At 39.4% G+C, this 14,435-nt stretch overlaps 2 protein-coding genes across 5 annotated transcripts in view; both read right to left on the bottom strand.

The window, feature by feature from the left end:
* LOC127578464 (macrophage mannose receptor 1-like) overlaps nt 1–606 on the bottom strand; it is a 67,177-nt gene extending 66,571 nt beyond the window's left edge. For both annotated transcript variants that reach the window (XM_052030524.1, XM_052030527.1), the window contains exon 1: nt 432–606. The gene's annotated coding sequence lies outside the window, so the exon portion shown is untranslated. The remainder of the gene's footprint in view (nt 1–431) is intronic.
* A 3,870-nt stretch (nt 607–4,476) lies between these two features.
* Nucleotides 4,477–14,435, bottom strand: part of LOC127578611 (IQ motif and SEC7 domain-containing protein 3-like) — a 288,463-nt gene continuing 278,504 nt past the window's right edge. The window contains exon 14 of one of the 3 annotated variants that reach the window (XM_052030780.1): nt 4,477–10,720. In XM_052030780.1, coding sequence (XP_051886740.1) covers nt 10,286–10,720 — 435 coding nt within the window. In that variant the 3' untranslated portion in view covers nt 4,477–10,285. The remainder of the gene's footprint in view (nt 10,721–14,435) is intronic. The other 2 variants (XM_052030781.1, XM_052030782.1) reach the window with 2 other exon arrangements.

Below are 14,435 nucleotides of genomic sequence, written 5' to 3'. Positions count from 1 at the left end.
GGCTCTGGCTGCCACTCCCAGGGCAATCTCTCCCCCATCAGTATTCAGCACCAAAAACTGGTTAGAAAACAACAGGCACTTGTGTTCCTGTATCTGGTAGTCACCCATTTCTTTTCTGGGTGCACTCTTTTGAACTAAAGGGTGGACATCTCCTGCACATAAGCTATCCATGAAACATTCAGCCTAGCAGATGGACCACAGCGGTATCAGTGTTGCTCAAACTACCAAACCCAGAGTTTAAGAGCCTCCGCTGCGATCATGTCTCACACCTGACGTACAAAAAAATGTATTTAAACAAATGTATTGTTCAGTTTAAATATGAACGCTTCAGTTTTTTAAGCTGCTTTTGACTGAATCCTACTCAATTAAAGCCCTGCCAGGACTCCCTGCACCGCTCTCCCCACGCCCACACCAACCTGGGAACAACTGACCTTGGTGGGGTGAAGTGGTCGAGGCCTCAGCTGGGGAGGCCGCCCCGAAATGTCTTGATAGCCGTCGCCATGGGAGGGGCTCGCCGCCTGTCAAAGTCTGTGAGGGTTTGTAAGAGTTTTATTAGATAACTTTAACCACCGATAAACGAAGCAAAATCAGTAAAACAAAACTGAACTTTTTTTTGCCTGGTCTCCAGGTCGGGAATCCCGATCCCGCCACCGGTTGGGCGTGGACTCCAGCGATGGAGCTGAGTAACACACCGGTCACCCACCTGTCAATCACCGGTAACCCACGTGTCAATCACCGGTTACCCACGTGTCGCTCACTGGCCACCCATCTGTCAATCACCGGTCACCCACGTGTCCCAAGACGGTTACCCATCTGTCAATCACCTGTCCGGCACAATCCCGGGCGCGGTGAACGCTGGCGTTTCCCCGCCGGTCCTCCAGTGGTAACGAGCTGGATTTGGGCTGTTGTGCGAAGTACTTCGTTTCGCGAACTATGGTAGGAAATGATGCTAGAGCAGCACGACACCGGTCCTTCGGCCCACAGAGTCCGTCTCTTTACACCAATCCTACTTTAATCGCATTGTATCTTCCCTGCATTACCAGCAAGCATGAGAGAAGGAAGGAAAGCCTTCCAGTTGAACACAGCGGAATTCAACCGAAACCAATATAGTAGTAAATTATCTTCTTTACATTAGATTTCAGTCCTAAAGCATGGTCCTACACACAACAATGAAGAATCAGTGAGGCAATTAAAAGGGAGTTGATGGTCCTTACATATTGGTGCTAGAAAGTATGGATAAAGAAAGGACCTTGATGTTAAAAGGATAGATAAACCCTGGCTAACAGATTATATTCAATCCATTGAATTATCTCTTTCTGCTCTTAAATTTGTGGGTATCAAATAATAAAAAGGAATAAAGGCTGTTATTGGACTTACAACTAGGACATAAGTGGTGATAAGGAGCAGGGAATAAATGCTGGCCCAGCCAATGATGCCCATGACCTATAAATGAATACATAAAGAAATTACAAGCCACATTTGAATTTGTTAAATTCTTCTCCTTGTATGCCATTGCATCCATTAGCGTATGATGTTACAACACACTGAGAGCTCACTGAAAGGCCTGCGCAATGGAGCAGCAACAGCAATGTCCATCATTTGATGGAGATGGTGAAAAGGTGGGTAGTGTAGAGCAAGAGGAGACTAGGATATTCCCTGCAGCTCCTCCTAGTGAACAAGAAAACTTAAAAATGTTAACAATTATGATTAAACTTTTCACAACCTCCTTTGGTGTGGAATCAGGTTGTTTGCAAGAGTGCAGTCTTTAGTCAGGCCTGCCAGATTGTGTTAGGGCCTTCTACTGCTGCTGATTGATGTTGGGAGCTGACAGGACAGTGAACATCCATGAAACTACAACTCTCTATATGCTCCTAGTGCTTAAATAGTATGGGAAGCTGACATTGCCAGTTTAGAAGTGTGAGGTATATTTGGCACATAAGGGAGTTCTATTACATCATATGTTTACTAACATGTAGAAGACAATATACAGTGGCATGCAAAAGTTTGGGCACCCCTGGTCAAAATTTCTGTTACTGTGAATAGCTAAGCGAGTAAAAAGATGACCTGATTTCCAAAAGGCATAAGGTTAAAGATGACACATTTCTTTAATATTTTAAGCAAGATTACTTTTTTATTTCCATCTTTTACAGTTTCAAAATAACAAAAAAGGAAAAGGACCCGAAGCAAAAGTTTGGGCACCCTGCATGGTCAGTACTTAGTAACACCCCCTTTGGCAAGTATCACAGCTTGTAAATGCTTTCTGTAGCCAGCTAAGAGTCTTTCAATTCTTGTTTGGGGGATTTTCGTCCATTCTTCCTTGCAAAAGACTTTTAGTTCTGTGAGATTCTTGGGCCGTCTTGCACGCACTGCTCTCTTGAGGTCTATCCACAGATTTTCGATGATGTTTAGGTCAGGGGACTGTGAGGCCATGGCAAAACCTTCAGCTTGTGCCTCTTGAGGTAGTCCATTGTGGATTTTGAGGTGTGTTTAGGATCGTTATCCTGTTGTAGAAGCGATCTTCTTTTCATCTTCGGCTTTTTTACAGACGGTGTGAGGTTTGCTTCCAGAATTTGCTGGTATTTAATTGAATTCATTCTTCCCTCTACCAGTGAAATGTTCCCTGTGCCACTGGCTGCAACACAAGCCAAAAAGTTCTATTTTAACTTCATCAGTCCTCAGAACTTGTTTCCAAAATGCATTAGGCTTGTTTAGATGTTCCTTTGCAAACTTCTGACGCTGAATTTTGTGGTAAGGACGCAGGGAAGTTTGGAGAAAAAGGGGTGCAGAATTTCATGAAAAGAACACCTCTCCATCTGTTAAGCACGGGGGTGGATCGATCATGCTTTGGGCTTGGATAACAGGATAACAATCCTAAACACACCTCAAAATCCACAATGGACTACCTCAAGAGGCACAAGCTGAAGGCTTTGCTATGGCCCTCACAGTCCCCCGACCTAAACATCGAAAATCTGTGGATTGACCTCAAAAGAGCAGTGCATGCAAGACGGCCCAAGAATCTCACAGAACTAGAAGCCTTTTGCAAGGAAGGATTGGTGAAAATCCCCCAAACAAGAATTGAAAGACTCTTAGCTGGCTACAGAAAGCGTTCACAAGCTGTGATACTTGCCAAAGGGGTGTTACTAAGTACTGACCATGCAGGGTGCCCAAACTTTTGCTTTGAGCCCTTTTCCTTTTTTGTTATTTTGAAACTGTAAAAGATGGAAATAAAAAAGTATCTTGCTTAAAATATTAAAGAAATGTGTCATCTTTAACTTTATGCCTTTTGGAAATCAGGTCATCTTTTACCCGCTTAGCTATTCACAGTAACAGAAATTTTGACCAGGGCTGCCCAAACTTTTGCATGCTGCTGTAAATCTAAACCTAAACTCTAGCAATCCATGTACTGGGGAAGAATGGGGGCTGTGGTAGGTGTGTGGAAGTTGTGTTCTAGTGTAAGTACTGAGATGTGACAGAGGCCTCAGTCACTGACTCTGCCAGATTATGCAAAATTCAGCGGAAGGATCTTCACATAGAGGGTCTTTGGTAGATTGGGCATGCATCAGAAGTGCCCTAAATCCAAATGGCCAGAGGTAATGGGATCAGGCTAAATGGTGATTTGCTACACTGTAATAAACTGTGAAGAATGTTGATAAGAGAATATAAGTAGGAAATGTTTCTAGTGAACGAGACTTGGTAACCAGAGGACATAAGTTTAAGAAAATTGGCAAAACAACCAGAGAGAAGAGGAGGAAGTATACTTGTTATGCATTGAGCTGCATTGCCTGAAAGAGTGGTGAAATCAGGTTCATTAGTAACTTTCCCAAGGGAATTGGATAAACACTCATAGGTAAAGTTTTCAAAGCTACCAGGAAAGATAGCACAGATATAAGTTGTATAAGCTCCACTTGTATGATTTTATAAAGTTTGCTGGGCCCAGTCACTGAAAAGTAATCCTTTAGGATTAGGAAAAGCACCGGCAACCCTGTGCTGGATCTTCAGGGATCCTGTGGACCCTAGTTTCACTCAAGTCAGTGAGGTGCACCTGCTGTACTTGTACCAACTTTAGGTTGGATAACAGATGAGGGTTGGAAGGCAGGTTCTCCCTGTGTAACAAGTAACCTCCTGAGCCTTGTCCAGATCTCCCAATGTTGATGGTCTGATAGGGCAGGCAAAGGAAGCAGTTTAGAAAATCATTCAGGAATTATCCATGTAGAGCTGGGACCTGTCATATCCACTGCCCAGCCAGATCCATGGCCATTCTCTCAGGCTTCCATGTTTGGTGAACTCCACTAATAATAGGTACAAATTCTTAGACCCTGTTGAACATTGTAAGACTGGTAATACTCCAGCTGGGCTTCTCTCTCCATTTCTGTATATTAATCATGATGTACACATGTGCTTTTATTTTACTCTGTTCTGTCCAAGAACACTGGGTGATAACGTTCGCTGTGTATAATCAAACAACAGATATTTAATTGTCTCTATTAAGTATATATTTTATTGAAACATAAATATTTCATAAAGCAAATGTCTAACAAGTTGGATAAAAGCAATAAAGGGAAAAACTTTCACAACCAATAGGAGGTACACAATAGGGCAGCAGTGGTTTGATCATTTAACAATATTTCAAATAATTTCAAATCTCTGGACCCCATGGTTACTGTGATGTGTCTGAGCAGGGAAGAACTGTGTGCCTGGGAGATATTCTTCAAACATCACTGCCAAGTTATTCATGCCACAGGCATTTTGTGTAACTGCATACTTTATGATTAAAATCCCAAAGTGATTAGAAAAACTCCTCACTTTGCATTGACTGATTTATTTGTGCATGTGTCAAGTAATGGAGCAATGCTTGTTAGCTCTGGCGTAGTGCCTTATTTAAGTAATATGTGCTGTCTTGGAAAGTTCCTATCAATCTTATCAATGAGCAGCACGAAGTATTTCGTATCTCCTAGAACCTTTGGCTTAGTTTAGGCTTACAGTCATGAGCAGTAAAAAGTTGAACCATAACTAACATTTTTGTGGTATTGGGCATGTGGGTCTCTGATAGGCTATAAAGTTGTACAAGCCAGAAATAGAGTTACTAAGATGGAGCGATTGATTGATAACAGCAGAATATTCTCTTACTTGCTGGTCTTTGTCAGTAGAGACCTTCGTCAAGGCAAAGGAGGAGTTGTGTTTCCTCTCTGGTTTGTTATGGAAGCCCCTGGGCTAATACTGTTAAAGCAATCTTTGCTGTGTGATGAGTAATACAGCATTTTAAAATTTTATAGATAACCTTTAAGTTTATTCTGTAGTAAGCCAGTTTTTTTTTTGGATCCTTAAGAGTTTTTACAGAGAAGACAATTCCATTCTATCAGTGTAGATGGATTAAAATTCCAGGACCCAGAGGTGAAAGAAGAGTTTTTGTAGCTATGGCCTGCTATATTGTCCATTCTCCACATTAAAAATATTCATTTGTTTGTGCTGGAGGCAGTTTCAGGAATGAGTACTTTAACATCTGTGGGGCTCCTTTCTGCTCTTCATCTCTGGGCTTCTAATTCTTATGACAGGTGGGAAACCAAGAAGGTGCAGGTTCAGCTTTTACCTTTGTTCCACAAACCATGCAATTTAGAGATTGCTATGGCCTCCAAAAGAATAAAAATCTTTACAATGAACAGCATTTATTTCTAAAATGTATTTTTAATCAGATCAGCTTTTTAAGCAGAAATAAATGACTAAGACACAAGTGCTGCCTAAATTAGGAAGCACAATGCAAGAACTGATGGTATTTTTACACCTCCAACCCTACTCAATTATGAAGACAAAGTTGCAACAAGACAAAACCAGCTACCAAGTAAGGTCAGTTCGAATTTCAGAAAAGTAATTTCAATTTTATTTACACACAACACAGCTGATTTATAACCTTTGGGCCAAATTTCCACCTGGATTGAATGAATGAATTTACTTTCACTGATGGGAATAGGATTTTATTCCTGCCAACAGTAATTTTATATATTTAAATAAACATTACAAATGTTACCCAGCACAAAACAGTCAAGGTACATGAGGCACCCTCTGGAAGGGAAGAGGGCGAGGGTGAGGGGTGATGCATTCCCTCCAAATGTTTGATATAGATGATGTACCTCTTCCCCAGCACTGAATCCTGGATGCCCTTTAATTTCCCATTCCAAATACATTACACATCTCTTTTTGGGTCTGGACTTGTTACACATTGTAACATCTGCTCAGCTATAAACTCAACTTATGTTTTCAGCTGTTGTTGAATGCTGTAGTCTTTTGTGACTAATGCTGAGAGAAACCTTTGGTAACCAAATGGGTGTTGGCTGGATTTCACTTCCAGGCTTCTTTATTGATGCTGTACCCTAGCACTTCCATCTGCTGCAAAACAGAACATATCTCACACACATTTATTTTCTTTTTTTAAAATGCACATTTTCTTTAAAAATATAAAGATACTGCAAACATTACAGAAACCAAGTGATGTTTCTGTGCTATTTCTTCTCCAAGGAAGGCAAAACCAACTTTGAAAATATTTACTAATTTCTAAAGCAGTAAATTCTCTATCATGAATACAATCATCCTATTTTACATCTTCACTTTACACAATTCCGTAAACAATGCACTCAAAAACGTTCCATTAAAAGTGCTTTCAGGTGCAAGATTATGCTTCATAAATTAAGAAGACATTTGAAAATATTGTGGAAAAAGTATAATTATACTTATTTCAGTGGCTTATTTATTTAATATGAACACATTCTACCTCAGAAGTTTTATTGATTGCTGGAATTAACTCAATTCCCTAGAGTTTCATTACGGACCCCAATGCACAGGCAGTGTGTTCATAATCCCTGATGTTGCAAAGTGATGAAAACAACTTAAAACGGAAAATATTTTAGTTCTACCTGCTTCTATTTTTTGAGTGCCTTAATGCATTCAACTTAACCTTCCTTAACTCTTCCTGCAAATAAATATTGAGATGACCAAAGTAATTATTTTCTGTATCTACCTTACCTTCTGTTCCCTGGTCAATGGCACCTTTTCTGTCCGGACAATTTGTTGAAATTAATCATTCTGCTGATACCTTGGTATCATTTTTGCCTCTGTGATGATCTTTGGACTATATATCTATGCCATTTCTAAGACCATCTATTTCCATATCCATTAAATCACTGAACATTGCCTTCATTCATCTGAAACCCTCCCTTAGTGCACTTCTAGCTGGCCTTCTTTATTCTACACTCCAAAATGTTAGGCCATCCAAAGTTCTGCTGCTCACCTTCTTCCGTACACCAAGTCCAAATCACCCATCACCCACCTGATTTATTTAGGTGCCTCGTTCAACAATACCTCAATGTTAAATTGCTCACTCATGTTTTCAAATCCCTCTATCCCTCTCACCCCTCTTTATATCTGTAATCTCCTTCTCATAACCTTCTGGGCTCTCAAATTTAATTGATCCACAGTTTGGTGCTCTCCCTTCAGCTGCCATGGCTATAAGTTTAAGACTTCCCTTACTTTACCTCAAAACCTCTATTTATTCCTTCAAGTTATTCTTAAAACACCTTTGACCAAGCTTTTCATCATCTGCCCTGACAGCTTCTGATGTGGTTCAGAGTCAATTTTTGTCAGATAACGTTGCTATGAAGCTCGTCAGGATGCTTTGTTTTGTTAAACATGGTATATAAATGGAAGTTGTTGATATTTTTATTGTTGGTCAGAGCCTTGCTGGGACAGGTCTTTTATTGTGGTGAAAAGTTGAGAAAAGGTGCTCAATGGTTCTGCATCTATTTGGAAGTCTAGATTTAAAATGGTAAAGCCCAACATAATACAAATAATTCAACAAAATACAAATAATTCACCAAAATAAATCTAAATGGGTATTGGGTAGGAGCTAGAATTTTAACATGAAAAGAACCTTACAAAGCCACTGTGTTGCATACTCTAAATTAAAGGGAGCAATTTTTAGCATTCGGGCATAAAGAATCTCCATAATGGCCAAGATGGGGTTGAAACTTTGGCTTGGAAGGAGACACCACCCTGGTAAATGAGCTGAAGCCTGCACTGGGAACTGCCACCTGGAGTCTAGTTAAACAGCTGGCTGCCAACTAAAATTCCCTGCTACTGCTCTTTAAAGAAGTTGCAATACATTTTGGTGGCTAACACTTTCTGACTGGTTTACTAATTATTGCCACATCAGTGGTAGCAACCCTGTTGAAACCATAACATTCCACAGAATATTTCATCATACTTAAACCCTTTGGCTGCATTATCAATCAGATATTTGCCATGCCAGCACCTTATGAGTGGAAACAATTAATGTATGGAAGGGATTGTCTTCAAATCCAAAGTACAATGAAAAATTTAACTATTGTACCACAAAATTCAAGCATTGCCTTTTAAACTTGCTACAAGAAATCCTGTGAATGTACACTGTGAAATGTTGTAAATAATACAATAATATGCCACAGCAAAAATGTAAAATATCTTTTCTTTCTGTTATAATAAATATTACATATATTAATAAACAATAGCTTTAATGTAAGTCATATTCCCTAAAGGTGATTGACAAGCACACAATCTATCCTATCACACAATGAACAATGAACTGAAATATATCACATATTGAAATTCTTTAGGTGCCATTTACTGAGAGAATTGTGATTTAATGAAAAGTGTGCATTATTGGACCAATTATCAGACTTATGTAAAAACTAACAAGATGACAATTCACTTAACAGAGACCACGGATGATTTTTACCCTAGTGTTCTTTTTTAACAATCCTACAGAATAATTTGTTAAGTCAAATCTAAGCAGAGCTAGTTTAAGAAACATCCTCCAGAAGAAAACTGGGAGCAATAACAAATACTGTTAAGTACATCTCTAAGGAGCATTATGCCCCTCTGATTGACGGTTACTTTTCTCAATGTACCTTGATATCTCAATGAAAACTATATACATTATAAAATTTCTGGTCTCCTCTGCAGAATATCTGTTCTCACTTTCTTCTTTCTCCCACTGCTCTTTGAAACAAAGTCATTTACCATCTGGTGTTGCTCTTCTGTTGCTTTAAATATATTGCTGCCATGATGAGTGAAGTATTCTAATTCTAATCAAAATTATATTTTATGACAAAAGAAAATATAAAATTTCTGAAGACCTATTCTAAACTAAAGTGATCTATAAATTTAGATACATTTAAAAACATTTGTGCATGAAAACTCAATATAAAAACCTACTCTGCTTTCTTTAATCTACCAAAAGCTTATTAACAGCAATGATAATAATGGTCAATGCAATCCATGAATCTGAATTATCTACAATAAAGTTGAAATGCTTCTATCAAACTGCCTTAAAATTTGGTGAGTTTTATAATTTAGAAATTAAGTTATTAAAGCTGTGCCCTTGATGTCCAAAGATACACAATTTTCATCAATCAAATATTCACCAAATCACTAGAAAATTAGTTGTCAGTAATTGTAAAGTCATTTTGTGTATTTCTGTCTTCAAGCCAGAATAACCCTATTGTTGATTTGTCAGGTATGTCAGTTCTCTGCTGAGGGTTGACTGATGAATTCTAGGAGCTAATCCCCAAAAATTTTCTAGCAGCATATGTCATGGATAGACTGGTAATGAAACAAGTTTAAGATAACCAAGGTCAGTAATTCATCATTACCAAACAGAAGATTAAAGATTTGAAGAAACGTGAAATGATACTGAAAAGTAACAAACCCAAAGTATTGGATACTCATGAAAGGGCAGTTAATTGTCCAGATCTGACTGACTCAGATTTCAGCAAGTCACTTGGTGAATAGAGGGAGAGAAGTGAGTGAACACTTCATAGACTATTCAACTGTATCTTCCGATGGATAAGAGATAAGATATCTTTATTAGTCACATGTACATCGAAACACACAGTGAAATGCATCTTTTGCGTAGAGTGTTCTGGGGGCAGCCCGCAAGTAAACCAACTATTGACATTATTCATGGAATCAGCCATAAGTAATGACTACCCCACATTCTTGATTGACACTGAATTTAGGGTAAAGAGGATTAGAGGCTAGGGGAGAGATAACTTTGGTCAGAGAACACCGGAAAAATAAAAAATTAATTACAAAATATTCACCATGATTGCTCACTGGAGATTTAAGTCAATGTACCAAAGAAAGACAAAATTGTCATTTAAATGATAGGGAAAGGATAGATTAAAGGTGAATTTAGTTAGAAATGGACCTGTGCATCAAAAACATGCTTAATCTGGCTTTTAAATTGTGCAATGTAAAGTTACACTAAGCTGCGTGATCCACTGGAATATCTACGTCTGTGTACAAAAGGATTGGGAGGACAATACTGGTGAGGGTGGTTGTAGGGTGGCGGTGGAGGTGGCAGAGGCGGCTGGTGACCGGCTTTCACAGGTGTTCCTTGAAGCCTGTCTTCAATTAATTTTTGAGGCGTTGAGCAGGTGGAGTTGGCATCTGTTCCCATTTGATGAGTGGGGGTCTCATTCTGAGGGCTGTCCAGCTTGTCAGGTTTCACAGGGAGCACGATGACATTCACAATCTGTTGGCACTGGAGTAACGTTTCAGGGAGATGATCCACAGCTCCTGATGCTGTTGAGTTTTCTTGCTTGATGTTAAGGAGGGTACTTTGCTGGACTGCACATTCCTGGTTCCCCACTGAATTGTGCTGGTAGGCTTGAAGCCTGTTTTGAATTGACACCTAGGTTAGAAATAGTCAACATATTGTTACTTCGAATGTTAATCATTTCACGCATTACATTTGTGCTTAGCTAGTGCAGTGGAGAGAAAGGCTATTAATTATTTCAAGGGATTTTCATTACAATGTACTTAGCAATTGTTTCAGAAGTGATTCCTGACTTTGTAAATCTGAAACAGTGTTCTTCTGTCACCAAATGAGACTTCCTATTGTCCACAGTACAAGAAAGAGGTCCTGTCACCAAGAGCAACCAGAGTATTGTCTGGAAACTCAACAGATGTTTTTTACAGTGTAATGTAGTTGAAAATCTATTTTTCTATGAGTGAGGTCTGATGCAACCAGTTCAGGTCCACCTCGTATCACTCAGACAATTCAACTAGGCAACTCCTGTTGTGAGTCACCTGAGATTTTCTTGAAGTGCCATTTAGAGCCCATCTGCACTTTAGATTCAGCAGCCAGCTCAGCCCATTCTGAACCTGGGCCTTATGACAATGCCACTAGCAGTCTGCTGCCCTGAAGCAGGCTGATAACCATGAAACTACCAAACTGGCATGCACTAATATCCTTTAGGAAAGGAAATCTACCTTTCTTACCCTGATGTGGCTGTTAGGTACCGCCGGATGTACCAATAGGGTTGAGTCTTCACTGCCTTCTCACTTAGTGTGGTCTAATAACCCATGAATAAATAATGAAGAATAAACATGATTGCACACTATGGGACAGATTGTGGGCCAAACCAGCCTGCAGCCAGGCCCATCTGTGGAGGCAGCAGGCACTTCTTTGGGTGTGTCCAGGGAGGTAGGCATCCACATCGTTATTGTGATGAATATTCCTGCTTCCTTTGGACCATCAAAATAGTTTATCACTGATGTATTTGAACTTCTTCAACCCAGAAACCTGGACAGAGCAAGAATTTTGTTTGTATGTAGGAACCCTGATTTGTATATTAAAAGGTCAATAAGCAATATCCTCACGAAGGGTTGGTTCCTATTTAGGATGGTGTTGAGTGGAATAGGGTAGAAAGAGATTACCTAAAAACTACAGGGCAACAGCCCTGTCCCAGCCCAGTGTAGCCACTGAAAATCTCCCTCCTCTTTCTTTCATACCTTGGTATGTGTACAGAATCAGTGCACAGAGGAGATTATCCTGGAAATGACCTATCCAAAGCTTGTGTGCCACTTTTCCTAACGTCATGAAAACTTTCTGAAGCTAGTTGCAAAGATACAATTCCCTCCAGTTTCTCTCTGCTGCATAATTTAATGTAGGACATTCCCTGCCTAATCCAGGGAAATAAAAGGGTAGAGAAGAAGCAGCCATGTTGAAGCTGCAAATGCTGAGTGCAAATCAGCATCAGAGAGGCTGTGTTCTGTACTTACAGTTGTCTACACTGGGCTCAATGAATGGCGGCCAGCTTCAGCTTTGGTCTGTTTTCATTTCCTGATGAACACCAGGATTTATTACATTTAAACAGTTCTTTAGAACTGCTCAACATAATCAGTATCAATATCATTAGTTATCGTCACAGGTCACTTTGAATCACAGACATATGAAGTCCCATTTGTATTTTTGTCCAGATGGCAGAACTAGTCACAATTTTGTCCTGCTGTAAAATTGATTCAAAAATTGCTGTCAGAGTAATGGCAAGGCTAATAGAGCTCAGTGCAATGTAATAGCACCTTCAGTCAAGGGCAGACACACAATTAGACCCATAAGTTGACAATTTTCTGTTGGAGATTCATCACTTCACTGCTCATTCAAATGCAGGGAGCAGCATGAACTTGCTGCACTTACAAAGCAGATGTGAAGTCAACTTGGCACAGAAAGTTAAATCATATAATTTCAATGGAAGTATATTCTTAACGACATAGTAAATGTTAATTACTGCTTGTCAATGCTATTGACACTGAAAATGAACTAATACAAGTCTGCAATATTTTTAATTATTATTAGGGATTATAAAAATACAGAATACTTTCTGACTTTTTTTCTTTCCCTCCTTTTCCATTCTTTCTATTTCCTTTCTATGCCTGATATGACATTGAATTAATAGATTAACTTGCACTTGTTTCAAACTCTATTTTGTTCAATTAACAACCCTTCAACTGGATTGGTTAAGGAGAAACACAGATGCTTGTCCCATCATACAGAACCATGCAGGACAGCCGTTTCCATTCTCACTTCCAGTAAAAAAGGGCAAGGGCTCATGGAATTATGGAAATGAAATGGTCACAGACAAAACTAAGTTTAATGGTCTGCCATTGTGATTTTTGCTCTCTGTTACATGCAAGTAGATTGTGATGCCACAGTCAGAATTGGTTCATTACTTTTATTTAACAATAGTAAAAACAAAACCCTGTAGACAGTGTGGGCAAGACTGGAATGGTGGGTTCTCCCAATCTCCCACCATATCTTCAGGAGAAAACCCTGAACATTGTGTAATTAACCAGTTATATCCTTGTAGTCTTCCACACATTTCCTCTGATGTTTGCACAAACATTGGGAAAACCCTCCTGACTGTAACTCTCTCTGCTGCTCCAATTTCACAGCTGGATAGTCATTTATTGTTTTACAATCACATAGCATAACTCAAAAAGTATTTAAACTTGAAATATTTCTGTTGCATTACGGTTCCAATGAGGAATGGGTTAAAGGATAGGTGTTCTGCGTGGTAAATCTGCCATGATTGGCACTCATTTTAAGTACTTTTTCATAACTGAGGGTGCAGGATCACAGAATTAGCCTTATCATCACATTACAGATAATACAATGCATCTGTCTTCTTTGCTGCAGCAAAATAATGTTATCACCATTCACAACAATCCTCTATGTGATGAATAAAGCATTGGTGAGGCTCACTTGGTTTTCTGGAAAACCATTGGTGTAAAAAAGGGAAATCTGAGGAAATATATTAAGTTTGGCAGTGACTGTGACAAAGAGATGCAATGCTAATATTGGTAAATTGAAAAAGAATATCAGGAGATTCTAACAATGAGCAGTGATCAATACACTCAGTACATCACGATATACTATGAAAACAGAATCATAGAAATACTGCCAACTCTATCTCTCCTCATGTGCAGAGAAAGGGCAACATCTCAAATAGAGAAGGAGATTTAGTGGTGATATAAGGGAGAACACTTTCTAAACTAAATCTGTGGACACTGTGGTTAAAGAAGAACAAAGTAGGCTAAATAGGCTTAATGCATAGGTTGCTTGTAGTGAAGCAGAACATTTAACAGTTGTAGAAATACATCAGAAATATAAAAGAAAAATGCATACTATTACTATAAATGTGATATCTCACGATCCAAGCACATTGAGTGCAGGCCAGGTACATGGTTGGATGGGTCTGGTCAGTCAAGGTGAGAAAATTCTCTGTCCTTCCTGCCCAAAGTCCTCTCCCCCATTCCAATCTCCAGTCACCTCTCGGATCTCCTTTCTTCCATCCCCACACCATCCCCAATCTCCTATTCTCCCCATATCCTGCAACCCCATCATTCTCTCCCTTCAATCTATTCCTCTCTCCTTCAGATCCCATCCTGATCCCATGGCAATCCCAGCATTCTCTCCCTCACATACCATCCTCTAATCCCTGCCTTCCTCCAATTCCAATAAGTAATCTCCTGACAATGGATTGTCCTGACCTCCTAACTTCTCCATACTTCAGGCAGTCTGGTGCTTGATTAAAGCAGTTGTTGCAAGGCCTCAGCCAAGTGCA

The sequence above is a fragment of the Pristis pectinata genome, chromosome 15 (genome assembly GCF_009764475.1).
Source record: "Pristis pectinata isolate sPriPec2 chromosome 15, sPriPec2.1.pri, whole genome shotgun sequence".
Classification (NCBI taxonomy): domain Eukaryota; kingdom Metazoa; phylum Chordata; class Chondrichthyes; order Rhinopristiformes; family Pristidae; genus Pristis; species Pristis pectinata.
The sequence above is the reverse complement of the archived record's forward strand: the minus strand, read 5'-3'. Positions and strand labels throughout refer to the sequence as shown.